The sequence below is a fragment of the Anomaloglossus baeobatrachus genome, chromosome 1 (genome assembly GCF_048569485.1).
Source record: "Anomaloglossus baeobatrachus isolate aAnoBae1 chromosome 1, aAnoBae1.hap1, whole genome shotgun sequence".
Lineage (NCBI taxonomy): Eukaryota > Metazoa > Chordata > Amphibia > Anura > Aromobatidae > Anomaloglossus > Anomaloglossus baeobatrachus.
In genome coordinates this window covers 300,438,923-300,454,925 of record NC_134353.1, presented here as the reverse complement: position 1 = coordinate 300,454,925, position 16,003 = coordinate 300,438,923, and the positions used below count along the sequence as shown (strand labels likewise).

The 16,003-nt window shown below is 41.6% G+C and overlaps 1 protein-coding gene across 1 annotated transcript in view; it reads left to right on the top strand.

Moving 5' to 3' along the window:
- Window positions 1-16,003, top strand: part of PDLIM5 (PDZ and LIM domain 5) — a 256,555-nt gene that overhangs the window by 213,359 nt on the left and 27,193 nt on the right. Inside the window, exon 9 of the mRNA XM_075351036.1 lies at window positions 14,310-14,481. Within this exon, the coding sequence (XP_075207151.1) occupies window positions 14,310-14,481 (172 nt within the window). The remainder of the gene's footprint in view (window positions 1-14,309; window positions 14,482-16,003) is intronic.

Here is a 16,003-nt window from a genome sequence, read left to right as displayed (position 1 = left end):
GTCTGACCTATGAGTCTATAGGTGTTTTTGGATGGACTTGTGTTTACTTTCAACCTTTTAGGACCAGTGACTGTTTTTCAAGTCTTGGTTTCAGAAGTAGTCCTGGAGGAGTTTAGAGTGGCTAACACAGTCACCTGAATGGAACGCCATAAAAAAAATCTCTGGAGGGTTTGAAGAAGGAGAATGTAGCATGCAATCTGAACTGGAGGCAATCGCCCATGAAGAATAGGCTAAAATTCCTTAGGAACATTGAGAGGAGCTGGTGTGTGATCATGCATCATGTTTGCAGCCGGTCATAACACCACAGAGTGCTCGGAGTACTAAAGCTGATTGTCATGAAGTGGCTGACTATTCCTGAGACTGTAATAATCAGTAAAGTTGCATTTTTTTCTTGAAAGTAAAGAAAGCACTTGTTATATTAGTTGTGCTGAGCCATTTATATAGTTCTTGTTGGATATGGTTGTGCATCTGTAGACGGGGAATTATGACAAATTCTATGTAATCTAGTACAGAATATTGCACTATACAAACAACAAAAAGTGCATATATATGTTCAGATTTTGTAGTGCGTGTATAGTGTCATATTCTGCACTAGATTATATAGCGTTCGTTATACAGTATATAGTGAGTAATGATGGCCTCAATGTTGGTGCTGCAATATTGTAGTTTACCTCTAGATGGTGCCATGTTACTTTGAAAGGAGTTCCATGTACTCGCATGTAGATCGTAACTTAGCTGTGGCCAAAATGTATTTCCCAGTAATACAAACTAAACTTTGCATTTGAAATTATTAATGAATCTTCTAATACAATGAATATTCTGGATAAACCAAGACTATGCGATTAATTAACTGCTCGTAAATTCCCTTCCTTATTGATGAAAGCCGGTTACTAAAAGTAGGTCAGTCTTAGTTTCTCTGCCTATTAAAATGTTCTTTCCGCAAATTTTTAAGCTATGAAAGTGCGGTAGCTAACTTTGAGTTCTTTTTTTAACACTGTTTTATGCTGTTAATATAAAGTGCTTCCATTTCGTAAATGTTTCGTCATTTGCATAATCATCAGATCTGACGATTGTCTTCAGAAGAGCCTCTTTTAACTTTGTAAGTAAAGAATAAAGGCTAGATGTAGCCAGAACTTGTACACCATCCTTCCACTTATCATTCAACTACAAAGGGATATGTGTCCCAGGAAAACCTAATTAGATGTGTGGAATGCATTCATGTGTTACTGGGTTGGAGTGGGGGGTTCTTGGCTGAACAGTAAAGACCAGTTGGTCAGAAGTGCAGAACATGAAAATCTGATGTGACTGAACCTTTTAAACTCTGTAATTTAATATAAGATTTTTTGTACTTGGGGTTCAGAGAGAGTCAGAAGTTCTCTACCCTTGTCAATGAGTAAGAAGTCTCTTAATCCGGCCAATTCATTCTGAACCCCTCTTATTTTCGAGGAACAGAATTTGTCAGTTATTCTCAAATTACAGGCTAGATTGGAGCGAAACGCAGATATGGGAAAATGTACACGATCACGTAAAACTGTACAAATAGTTTATCTTCACCCAGAGCAATACATGGGAAGTGACTACATTCATATTCCCATCCATGCTGATCCAGTTACCCTGAAACTGTAGGACTAACACACACTGACAGACTAGACGGCCAACGGGAATTGTTCTGGATTTTTTTTTTTTTTTTTTAAAGAGTTACACCCATTGAAATGCATCGAGTGTCGTAATTTGTGCATCTCGGTTCAGCGGAAACACAACGTTGCTCACAAGTGCATTAGACTCAAACTTTGCATGTCACACGACGCACATCAATCTTCACTATTACTTCTAACATAGTGGAATTCACATTGAAAAAGATTTCACGACTTGAAAGTACCTACTTATAATTTAGGCCACAAGCTGCCCTCCTACTGAAATTACAGTAACCTTCTATTGTGGATGCGTAGGTGCAGACTTTCATCTTAAAGCAATGAAGGACCGGCACATTTTAAAAAGTGTAAAGTTGTATTCACATTATGCATCTGAGATGTGGTTTTTATTTGCTCAGATTTTCCAAAAACGTTTTTAGAATATTGTGACAGAAAAGTATCACAAACCCATCATGTGAACATAAGTGAACCTGGCCGGTCCCCTATGCCCTCCAATCCAACAGCATTCATACTTGTATGGCCAAATTCCATCCCTAACCATCCCTGTATAATGCGATTTACTAAAATTAATGTTTAAATAAATTACTTATAAACTTCACTGTTCCTATGCTAATTAGGGCCTTGACTAGGCAAAGGGGCCTTGTTTCCCCAGATTAGCCTATTTCTGTTATGCCCTTGTAGGTGTGATGGTAGGATTTTCATGAGGCAGCATCATTTCAACCATGTCAGTGCACCTCAAAAGCAGTGTGTAAGCTTCCTGGCTTCATTAGGCACACTGCACATGACCGAAAGTTCAGAAGCTGGCTTAAGTACACGTCTTCTGAACGTCCGGTCATGTTCAGTGTGCCTAATTAAGTCGGGAAGTGTACACCCAGCTTCAAAGGTGCATGCACGAGATTTCCAGGAGCTGGTGGTGATGCCAGCTCATGGAGATCATGTTACCATGCCCACAGAAGAGTAAAAACACGTAAACAGGGCCAACTAGTCTGAGGAGCCAACGCCCCTTCAACTAGTCAAGACCTAATTAACGTAGGGACCGCAAGGTTTAGAAGTCATTTTTTTTTTAAACATTTATATTGGTGAATAGCATTAAAGCATTCTACAGGGATGGTTAGGAAAGGAATTTGGCCATACAAGTATTAATGCTGTTGGGTTGAAGGACATAGGAGACCTGACCAGTTCCCTTTATGCGAAGTCAGCAGAAAATATTAATTCAAACAGAGGGACTTGATGAGTCCAGGCCAGCGCACCTTCCACCAACTTGTTTTCCATCTATTGCCACTCTCCTATGGCTTCTGTAAGACCATAGTGGTCATTAAAGAATGAGCAGGGGGAAGAAATACTGTATGTACATTAGTAGATGGAAGGTGCACCAAGATGCTTGACTGTGACTAGGAGACCCCTAGCTTTTGTGCTAGTTTTGAACAGTCATTTTGTGCTGACAAACTTCCTTTTAGACACCTCTGAGTAATCTGGCAGTTGCCTATTCCTCTTTTCATGTTTGTGGTGGCTCAGAGGGACCAGCTGTCGGCTGAATGAGCTTTTGGTCAAACTCTAGGGTGTGTGGACACCTTTTAGAACTGAGTCTGTGTGAGCAGCCAGCAGCAAAGTGTTTTAGGGGAATTTGTCAGCAAGTTTCAGACACCTAATCTGAGAACAGCATAACGTCGGGGCAGAGATCCTAATTCCAGCAATGTGTCACTTACTGGGCTGCTTAAGGTACCTTCACACATAGCAAGATCGCTGCTGAGTCGCAGATTCTGTAACGCAACAATGATGTCACCAGCGATCTCGCTACGTTTGAGATATAGCAGCGACCCAGGCCCCTGCTGTGAGATCGCTGGTCATGTCGGAATGGCCTGGACAATTTTTTGATCGTCGAGGTCCTGCTGGGCAGGATGCATCGGTGTGTTTGATGCCATACCAACGACCTCGTTGACGACTCAGAGCTCAGACACGTACCACCGAGATCGTTATACAGGTTGCTACGATCGCTGAATTGTTGCTGTGTCGTTGGGAAGATCTGACTGTGTGACATCTCACCAGTGACCACGTAGCGACTTACCAGTGATCCTTATCAGGTCACATCGTTGTCGGGATGGCTGGATAGTCATTAAATGTGACGGAGGCTTTAGTGTGGTAATCTATTGCTGAGTAATCAGTGATTTTATCATTAGAGGACTACAATAAACTTACCATTGTAAGATCTGTCAGTTTGCACACTTTATCTGGAGGAACATTTGCACTACGGCATTGATTCTTCAGGAATGGAGTTTTGCCTGCCAGTGTTAATGAATATGGCTCATGTTTAGCTGCCATGCAGCACCACCAGAAATATACTCCATCTAGGATAAGAATACATTTCTGCCATCATTTACCCCACTTTTCTTGCATAAATTATGATGACTTTGCCAACTAAGCTTAGCCATGCCCCCTCTTGTGGAATTCCACCTGCTTTAGCTCATCAGGACAGAAAAGGAAAAACGTTTATCCAACTCGCAAATCGGCAAAAAATGTGACAATATTTCACACAGTTCACCTGCACAAGTGTGTGATGAATTAGGGCCTATATCTTTAAAATTCTTCACCCTGCACCTGGACATACTCCACACAATGAAGCGGCAGTTACTGCTATTTATCATCATCATTTACCCATAAGTAGCGTTTTCTGATAAATGTGCCAATAGACCTATGCAGGCTTCACTATTCTGCTCACTCTTCATACATCCATCTGTTCTTGGGGTTAGTTACTGGACTAGGAGTGCCTAGATTTTTCTCATTCTGTAAATATTTTCCAGTCACCTTGGAAAGCAGTATAACATTCTTATAAGATACTTGGGCTAGGCTGGGTGTCACTCTGTGCTTTTTATTTTAACTTATCAAAGTAAAAGGAGTTGGCTATTGTACCAAACTGTGCATGCTGGTTTTATTTCATTTAGGCTAAAGAACATTGCCTTTTTATTAATAAGAAAAAGCTTTGTAGAATTCTCGAACGGTTGTCTTTAAAGGCTAATATTGAAAAATACAATTTAGATATTAAAAATCCTCTCCCTTCTCAAGATTTGTGGTATTTTTAATTTATATTATTTTCTGTTTTGTTATCTGGGTTACCAGCCACTCATGCAGCTCTTACAAGCTCTTTCCCATAGAGCTTGTAACTGCTGATCTGAAGTTATAACATCAAACAAGTGAAAGAGGACAGCGCCTCATGTGATACGGTTTGATAATTTAGTGTACAAAGCAGAGGTACTTAACAAGAGGTTTCTCGCCTTTAGGCCTGTTTCACATGACAAACAGACATTTTTCACTGACGTGTAAAAAAACGCATATGTACTTCCATTTGCTGTGATTCACGGCACATGTGGGTTGTCCATGTGCAATCCGTGATCCATACACCGTGATACATTATTGCACATGGAGATAAACTCACCTGTCCGTGGTGCTGAACTCTCCGGCTCTGCTGTGTTTCTGCCCCCGCTGCAGCTACTTCTGGGTCGACTGTACCTGCATACATGAATATGCATGAGAATAAGCGGAGTCAGGAGACAAGCCGTGCTGGAGATGGTGAGTTTTAAATGTTTTTTATGTTCAATGTACATGTTTTTCTGGTACGTGTTTCACGGATCACACCATAGTGTGGTCCATGGTACATCAGTGATCTCAGAAAAAAACAAACATGTCTCCAAGCGGCATTCACGGACACTCATGTATGCCGCACGGAGATACTGTCAGTGAAAAATTACTGATATTTGCACAGACCCATTGATTATAATGGGTCTGCGTATGTCCGTGATTCTGGTACGTATAAAAACTAGCACATACATAGCAGAATCACTGACGTGTGAAACAGGCCTTCCATTGTTATTAAAGACATATCCCACCTTGTTACAGGGCAAGTGGAACAGTGGTGACTGCTGATGCCTCATGTCTCCAGGCGTGCTATTCTTTCTCCAAAGGAGTTTGACTGTTTTAACAAGAGTAGAAACTTATTTACTAGAAAAAGGATGCTATAATTGGTGAGGATACTCCAACCGAATGTAGCCTCGCTCCAGTAGTAGGGTAAAAGATGTTCTTTTATTCATACAGCGTCTTAAAAGGTTTGTGTTTTTGGATCTGCTCCTGTTCATCAGACAGAAAACAGTAGGGTAAGGGATGCTATTTTATTCATACAGTGTGTTAAAAGGTAAAGCATTTCGAAGAACTGTTTTCCATTTATCAGTCCAAAAATAAGACCTCGGATCCCAAAACGCTTAACTTTAAGACGCTATGAATGAAATAGCATCTCCTCCTATTGTAGCATCAGTCCAGGGGTAGGGTAAGAGATTCTATTTTACTCATTCAGTGTGTTAAAAGGTTAAGCATTTTGGAGATCTGCTTCCCCTTCATCAGTCCAAAAATATGTGCTCAGATCCTGAAACGTAACCTTTTACGACACTGTATGAAGAAAATAGCATCTCTTACCCTACCTCTGAACTGATGCTACATTATGTTGGAGTGACCACACTAATTTTTCCATGTTTTTCTTTCTTTTTTGTTTGTTTTTGTTTTTTTTGGGGGGGTGCTCTACTTTATACATAACTGTTCTGAAGCTGTGCCGATCACTGGCGCGTACTGTTAGCTTTTAATGCTCTAAAGGTAAAACTGCCTCTGCTTGGGCCAGTGCACCATTGATGCCACTGGTCCATACTGTCTGTCAATTAAACATTAGTGCAACCACGAAGCTGGAAGGCAGAGGAGCAGTTTTTCTCCTGAAGAAGGTGAGACAACCCCTTTAATGACACTCATTACTAAATAGAATCTAGACTAGAGATCGGCTTAATTTTTCAGGTCCTGCTTTCGTAAATCACAGCAATCTAGTGTAATCACTAAAACAGCTGAATTTGGCAACAAACTTTCCCTTCAGCAGCCACTGCAATGATAAGGTAGTACATAACAGCCATTAAAAAGCATGGCTGTCTCTGCAATGCATGAAGAGGCCAAAACTGAAACTACCCCCTTGGCTGATGTGGTATCTCTTAGGCACTGGCCTCCATAAGACACTGCGCCTTTAATGTTAGGGATCTACTTCGAGGTTTAGTGGGGCAGTGAGCTTCATACAATCTGATCAGAATGTTAATTAAGAACCTAAAGTTGTTTTCTCAATCTTTATCTGTAGTAGATCAGTGTAGGAGTTTTGGATGTTTTTGATCTACAGTTATGTTCAGTTCAGAGTCCATAGTTAGGCAGACTGCTTTATATGACTGTACATACTTACACAGCTGTCAATCACTTAGTAGCATCCCCCCGGACAGCTGTTGTGACCGGTTTCTTTTGCAGAACAACTCTATTCTGGCTCATAGTGTGTGTGGTGAGTAGTTATTAAAGTATAGGGTACAGATGGAAGAATAAAGCAGCGTGGTCACTGTAGGACTCCGAGTGTCCCTCCTAGACACTGCAGGTATGCTGAAGTTACTGATCAAAATGAAAAATAAATGAAGAAAATACAATACCAGGCAAGAACTCCGACTCCTGTTTCCTAATCTGCCTGTTGTAGAACACATGCATTATTCATTTAGTCTATTTATCCTGATTTATTTTTTCAGTCTGTGACAACAAGCCACAGGAATGTATCTTGTCATAACTGATAGAAACTTTGACTTCACCAAGCGCAGCCCATTGTAAGACGAGTGCTGGTGATTTGTAAATGTCAGCCATTCAATGAATATGCTTCCAGCCTGAAACTTAATGTCATACTGTAAGAGGGTGGGGTAGAAAATAATAGAAAGTTAAATACTAAATGGTAAAGAGAAACGTGATATTTGTTTGGAGAAGCACTAGTGGAGTCCTGTTCATTCTGAAACGGTGACGTACCGTAAACAGTTGATCACCTGGTTTTACCTTCTTGTAACATATTGCTGGCATGCAATGTGCATTTATTATTTAGTTAATTTACTTATATAGCGCTATTAATTCTACAACACTTTACAGATGTGATCATCACTGTCCCCATTGGGGCTCTGTCTAAATTCCCTATCATTATGTCTTTGGAGTGCGGGAGGAAATCTACACAAACACAGGGAGAACATACAAACTCCTCGCAGATGTTGTCCTTGGTGGTATTTAAACACAGGACCTCAGTATTTTTGTGCATACCGTCCTTTGTCATTTTAAAATTGATTTAGATACTTCATGGCCAGGCTATTTTTTGGTTTTACGCTTTGTCTTTTCCTCTTCTTCCAAAAGTAATACCATTTTTTTTTTTTTTTTTTCCTTTTTCACGTATCTGTACAAGCTTAATGTTTTTGTTGTTTTTTTTTTTATTTTTTCTTGGAAGAAGAGTTGTAGTTTTAAATAACACCATTCACTTCCAAAACCTTATTCTCCTTTTTTTTTTTTTTTTTTTTTTTTTTTTCCTGTTGGGAAGTTTTTTTCTTATTTCAGTGGTTGAAAAAACTTCAGAACCTTAAAGTATGGAGAGATATACCATTTTGTTTTTTTCTTTATTTTAGACACCTAAATTGTAGAAGTGGATCTTTTGTGAGGACTTGTGTAGTGCACCATTTTTTTTTTTTTAATTTATGTATTTATTTATTTTTTTGCAGCACCCAATTAGCACAATGTTGGCCTTTTTAGATTTTTTTTTTATTTTCTTTGTGGCTTATTTTTTTTGTATTTTATAAATATCTTTAAAAAACATTTTTTACATTAATTTCCACTTTATTTTTAGCACCTTTTGAGGACTTAAATGTGTGTTGGTTCTCTTGTACTACATTCTGCAATACTACATTATTGCACTACATGGCAACATTAACAATGTCTTATGAAGCTGTTCCACAGCTGGGCTTCATTCGAGTAAGAAGATGACAATGATGGGTCTTTGCCATGGGAATCTGTGGGCATCCAATGAACAGGTCGCTGGGAAGAGGGGGATGACAATGCTTGTCAGAACCATTTAAGGCTATGTGCGCACGTTGCGTACAGTTCACTGCAGAAATTTCTGCAGCGATCTGAAGAGCACATGTGCGCTTTAAATCGCTGCAGAAATGTCCGTAGTGAAGCCGATTCCATGCGCTCTGCCTGCAGCTCCTCCCATAGACAGAGCAGGAGCTGCCGGCAAAGCGCACGGAAGAAGTGACATGTCACTTCTTTTTGCACAGCGCTTTGGCAGTAGCCGAAGCGCTGCGCTCTAAAATGCCACGTGCGCACGGCCCCTGCACAATCTCCATAGACTGTGCAGGGGACACAGGACGCATGCAGTTACGCTGCGCTACAAAGCGCAGCGTAACTGCATGTATTTACGCAACGTGCGCACATAGCCTAAGAAAAACATCTTTACTTGTCCGCTAAATATGAATCCTATTTCAGCTACTACTTGCTTTCCATAAATGTTCATTAATAGTTGCTCTCATTATTATGTAAAAGTAAAAAAAAATCTTTCTTGAGAACGAGAGATTCTTTAAAAACAAATTGCAAAGTTGCTTTGGTTTTTATAAGCAATCTTTCATTCATTTATCATGTTGAGACAACTTTTCAAGGCATCCTGTGTTCTGCAGTCAGAACAACAATTACATCTACTTTAATAGCTATAAGTGATCTTTAAAAAATCCAAGATGGCAGCCCCCAGTGCTTCAGTAAAACTAGAATTCAATAAAAACTAAAACAGTGAGTTTAATTTTGTATTAAGAATACTTTTTCATAATTACTATTTTTAATACAAAAATAAAAAAACGCGACACCCTACCTTTTAAAGATGGTCATAGTATTCTAGGAAGTGTCTGGTCTAGTTATGTAAGTAGTCATCATTTCACTGGTGGAGGCTGCTGTTGATCTACTCTGGCTGAGGAGATGTCAATGAAACCACGATGAGCAAGGTTGAAATTCTGACTTGATCCTGAAATTGCCCAGATGACCGTTCTGTGGTCTTTTTCATATAGCAGCATATTAATAAAGCGATTGCTCTGACATCTGCTTAAGACAAATTTTAGAAGTATTATCAGTCTATGCAATATGGCATAGTGATGGATTTTGGTAAAAACAAACATCTGACAAGTTCCAATTAAGTATTTGATATTTTTAATCAAATATTTTTTCAAGTATTCTAAGTGAGATAAGAAAAAGTGCTTTATATAATTTTTGAGGAGAGTTCAGAATTAGTAAGATACAACAAAATCATCCGTGTACAAATACACTATAACAACACACACATAGCTGAGATTCCTGCATGACACAGGTGCTCTTGAACTTCCTTAGAGAATCTTTCCTGTAAATACTCGCATGCATCATTGTGAACAGATTTATATAGGCAAACTGGCCACTAGTTTTCATTTTTCTTTAAATTTATATTACAGGGAACAAAAAATAAATATATATATATATTTTTACATGTATTATGAGTTGGCTATTAGGGCACATTCAGACGGCCGTTCCGTTTATCCTGTCCAGTTCCTGTTTATCCTGTCCAGTTCCTGTTTATTTGCGGACCTACTGACAAGAATCTTTTCAATGTCTTTTGTGTAGGATCGGATGGCACACTGAAGCACTTCCGATCCTACAATAAAACACATCGGATGCCGTATGAACGTTCCGTTATTATGAAACATGTCCTATTCTGTTCCAGAATTGCAGACCGTGAGTCAATACAAGTCAAGGGGGCCGCAAAATCCCCGGAAGTCACCCGGAAGCACTTCCGTATGACTTCCGTCAACTGCCCCTGCAGTCTGTGTCCCACTCCACCGCCAGCATCGCATCTGCCCACACACACTGTAGTGTCAGCATCTGCCCGCACTGCAGTGTGAGCAGCTGCGAGGATGATGAGCGTTGCCGTCAAGAGGTTAGTAAAGTTCATTACCTGGTGTGAAGACCGCTGCACTCCCGACGTCAGTGCTAGTCACTAACTACTGTGCCCACCGCATTCTCACATCAACTCTCGTGGGCAGCCTGAGACTGTGACTAGCGGTGACGTCACGGGCAGCTCGCGATACTTCGCTTGTGAACGCGATGGTCATTGAACGCATTGACGAGCACTGACCTCAGGAGTGCAGTGGCGTTCATCACCCATTTTTTTTTATTTTTCTTTCCAATAAATTGGTGAAAAAGGGAATTTTTGGGGCGTGTTCTTTCAAATAAAAATGTCTTTTTTTTTTTTTTTTTTTTATTACGGACTGTTAGTGATGATGTCGGGTATCTGATAGACGTCGTGACATCACTAACCCCAGGGCTTGATGCCAGGTGACATTACACAGCTGGTATAAACTCCATATATTAACCCGTTTGCGAGCGCATCAGGGCAACGGGATGAGCTGGGGCAAAGCACCAGGATTGGAGCATCTAATGGATGCGCCACTTCTGGGGTGGCTGCGGCCTGCTATTTTTAGGCTGGGGAGGGTCCAATAACTGTGGACCTCCCTAGTCTGAAAATAAAAGACCACAGCTGTCTGCTTTACCTTGGCTGGTGTTTGAATTTGTGTGGACCCCACGTTTTTTTATTTCAAATTATTTAAATTAACAGCGTGGGGTGACCTCTATTCTGGATTACCAGCCAAAGTGAGGCTGCCAGCTGCAGCCATCTGCTTTACCCTAGATGGCTACAAAAGATAGGGGGACTCCTTTGTTTTTTTTTTTAAATTATTTATTTTTTTGCTAAATACAACGCTAATCACCCTTTTAGTGCCACATGAAAGGCACCAAAAGGTGCAAGATTACAAAATGCAGGCGAGTGGGACATTATATAGGTCTTTCTCATCTATCCATCCCATCTATCCATCTATTTAGCGATCTATCCACCTATCTATCCATCTATTTCATTTGTCATTTCCCTCCTTCCGTTTTTTTGCAGTCCGCAAAAAAACGGAAGGCACGTGGATGACACATGAATCGTATACGTAATGTAAACGGATGACACACTGATGCATCCATGGAAAAACCGGACCATTTTTTGCGGACCGCAAAAACTGAATGGTCAAGTGAATGTAGCCTTACTGCAGAACCCAGGAGGTGAGAAAAAAAAATGGATACCCTCCTACTAGACTGGTGCTGCTTCTTGGTACTCAGTGATGTGCCTTGTTAGTCTGCAGCGCTCACACTAGATATTTATCTCTGTAGACTATCATCAGATCAGTTTGAGCAGTCACATTTCGTCCAACGGTTTCTTTCAGCTGGTCTCAAACAAAAGGTGAACTCTCACATGACATCCCTGCCAAATGTTCATCCCCGCAGACTGGTGGTGGACGCAACTCTGAGTAAGGGCTTGCTAACCCGATTTTGCATGAGAAAAAAATCGCAGCATGCTGCGAGTGACAATGTATATCGGACAACGTGCACCCATTCAGGTCTGTGGGTGCGTGCAAAACATCTGACAGCACTAGGATGACAGATGATGGAGAAGATGGAGAAATTAACTTCTCAGTCTTCTCAGCACCTGTGATCCAATTATCTCATTAGCGAGAAATAGATCACCGTAAATAACACTCCGATCAAACTCAGATCCGAGTTAAGGGTGCTTTACACGAAACGACATCGCTAACGAGATGTCGTTGGGGTCATGGAATTCGTGACGCACATCCGGCCTCGTTAGCGACGTCGTTGCGTGTCAAACATACGAACGACCACTAACGACTCACCTAATCATTGATCGTTGACTTGTCGTTCTAATCCCAAATATCGTTGCTGTTGCAGGACGCAGGTTGTTCGTCGTTCCTGAGGCAGCACACATCGCTATGTGTGACACCCTAGGAACGAGGAACAACACCTTACCTGCGTCCTCCAGCAACGAGGTGGGCGTCACTTTCTTTCGGCTGCTCTCCGCCCCTCCGCTTCTATTGGACGGCTGCCGTGTGACGTCTCTGTGATGCCGAACAAACCGCTCCCTTAGAAAGGAGGCGGTTTGCCGGCCACAGCGACATTGCTAGGCAGGTAAGTACGTGTGACGGGTCCGAGCACTGTACGCCACTGGCAGCGATTTGCCTATGACGCACAACCGACCGGGGCGGGTGCCTTCACCATGCGCCTTTTAGTCGCGTGTCAATACCATAATCAATCCAATTTTTTTCAGAAGAGAGAATTATTGTTCATGTGAGCACAGCTTAATGGAAGCCCTCCAATGTAGAATATATGTCTAAATGGCCCTTTTCCCCCAACGCTAATCGCCATTGTACTTCCTTGTCCAGCACTTCAAAGAAAACTGTTAGGCTATGTGTCCACGTTGCTTTTTACCTGCTTTTTTGCTGCTTTTTCAACTGCAGCATTTAATGCCAAAATGGATGTGTTCTGCTTTTCAAGCAAAGTCTATGGGAATTTGGGTTTCTAAACCCCACTATGCAGTTCAAACTGCAGCCTTTTTGTGGCAGAAATTTGGGCAAAAACTCTGCTTTGCAGTTCTAAACGCAAATGGCAAAAACAATTGACATGTCAATTGTTTTTGCCATTTGAGTTTGGAACTGCAAAGCAGAGTTTTTGCCCAAATTTCTGCCACAAAAAGGCTGCAGTTTGAACTGCATAGTGGGCACAAGAAACCCAAATTCCCATAGACTATGCTTGAAAAGCAGAACACATCCATTTTGGCATTAAACGCTGCAGTTGAAAAAGCAGCAAAAAAGCATGTAAAAAGCAACGTGGACACATAGCCTAAAGGGGTCTTTACACGCTACAACATCGCTAATGCAAACTCGTTGGGATCACGGAATTGGTGACGCACATCCGGCCGCATTAGCGATGCCGTTGCGTGTGACACCGATGAGCGATTTTGCATCGTTGCAAAAACGTGCAAAATCGCTCATCGGTGACATGGGGGTCCATTCTCAAAACTCGTTACTGCAGCAGTAACGAGGTTGTTCCTCGTTCCTGCGGCAGCACACATCGCTCCGTGTGACACCGCAGGAACGAGGAAGCTCTCCTTACCTGCCTCCTGGCCGCTATGCGGAAGGAAGGAGGTGGGCGGGATGTTACGTCCCGCTTAGCTCCTCCCCACCGCCGCTATTGGGCGGCCGCTCAGTGACGTCGCTGTGACGCCGCACGGATCGCCCCCTTAGAAAGGAGGCGGTTCGCCGGTCACAGCGACGTCGCTGGGCAGGTAAGTATGTGTGACGGGTCTAAGCGATGTTGTGCGGCACGGGCAGCGATTTGCCCGTGTCGCACAACAGATGGGGGCGGGTACCCACGCTGGCGATATCTGGACCGATCTCGCAGCGTGTAAAGCCCGCTTTAGTCTATGCACCATTTCTGCATCTCTTGGCAGGAAAAACTGTGTAAAAAAAAAGTGCATTATCGCATGCGTTTTTCAATTGAATTCAGTGGGTGAAACTGGACACAAAAAACCCTGAAAGAATTGACATGCTGCAGATTATTTTCCGTACCAAATCTGCAAGGAGAAAATACTCGTACACTACGCTTCAGGTTTCTCATGGACTTTGCTGGCATAAAAGTTTGCTTGCAGTTTTGTGACAAAACAGCACTGAAAAAAGCATGAAAAAATGCTGTGTGAACACAGTCTTAAATGCCTTTGCTGGAATTAGGAGGCCAACTTGATCCATTGTTTCAGGCTGCACTTATTTCTAATTAAAAACCTATGCGTAAATGGAAGTAACTTTTTATTTGACTTCCTAAATTACTTTTTCAGACACAGCTAGCCATAATTACTTAAATGTGCTATAATTGTATTGTTTTATTGCTTTTTTCTTTTAGGCCCATCAACTGGAAGGGTTACTAACGCACCATCTACAGTAAAACCAGCAGCCAGTAACAAGCCCTATGCTGCCCCTCCTGTGGAGGATCAGGACACACTCTTCCAAAGAGCAGAGCACATACCTGCTGGAACTCGTACCCCAATGTGCGCCATCTGTAACCTAGTTATTAGGTATGAGAAATTAATTTTTTTTTAAACATGCATACATTTTTTTTTTTATTGCAAATGCAAAATTGTTTTTTTAGTCAACGCCTACTTTAGTGATAAATGATATCATTAGGACGACTGTGCATAATTACCAGTGACCTACTACTTGTGACACTTTTAGGGAAAAAAAAATACAATAAGGAATAATAAGCAACACTTCAATACTATACTTGTGACATAATAAATCACATTGACAGGGTTGTATAGCGGATAAAAAATATATGTTTGAGAGGACTCACTTAAATTGCATCGGTCACCAAGATTTCAACCACAAACTATGTGCTTGGTCCTCATTCAAAGCCAAATCCAGAAATACCTTTTACAAGGCCAATCCATACCTCATGTACTGACAAATCAGCGTTTGTATTGATATGTAAATGAGGCTATTTGTAGATCTAAAGCCTCTGTCACACCAGCTCTATTATCCGCCCAGTGACACCTTCTGCTTGTTTGACAACTCCTTTGCTTGAAGGTACACACCATAGATTAAGTAGGAGAAGGTGACACTGGGCAGAGAACAGAGTTGGAGTGACAGAGGTTTCAAATCTGCAAAAGGCTATTCAGCCTCATTTGCATATGAAATCAAACGCTGATTTCTCAGTAAATGAGGAATGGACTCTCCATGTTAAGGTATTACTGGATACACCAGAAGTGGTATAACATACCTGCTCAGACAGTCATATCCTACAGACATTTTACATGCTTTCTCATTGTTTGCACCCTTTAAGTCCACCTTGTGTATTTAGTGTTTGAATTATGGCAGTGTGCATGGCGGGAGTGTCACACTAGCTATGAGGAAGTACCACACGTATGGCAATGGGGAAGGGAAACCTGGTGTCTAGGGAAGGGGGAGATGGTGACCCCTGATCAAACCTTCCGCTGGCCCCTGGCTCCCCTGACCACCATAAGTTCTGCGCCTGTGTGCCGAGCATTATACCTGACCCTAGAACTGGGCCCTAGGTAGGCAATGGATGGGATGAGCCATTAGTCAACCCCACTAAGGTTTAAAGTAGATACAGGGAGCACAAACAGGGGATAGCACATTGAACAACTTATCTGCAGGATGACTCAGGGAGCGGTATGGCAACAAACAACAATGGTTCTTCAGATGGATACAAGCCAACTGCTTTCACCCAAAACCTGTATAGGTTTATAAGTCTTATCACCAGCAAAGACCAAGGAGTAATGAGAGTATTTAAGGACACAAAAGGAAGTATTGATGATTAACAACTGAAAGGTGAGTAAATCCGCAAGGTCCTAAAGGGAAAAGGGATTTACCCCAAGCAAAGAAGAAGAGAGTTCAGGGAGCATTTTATGTAGCTAAGCTCTGCAACCTTCTATAGCCAGAGAGCACAGGACTGTCTGTCAAGTGTGACACACCCCGTGACAGGGTGGCACTATCAACACTGTGCAATAGACACACAAATGGAGCAAACCAAACTGCCTCTTCTAAATGGCTTTTCAGCAACTGATAATAATCTGTTAC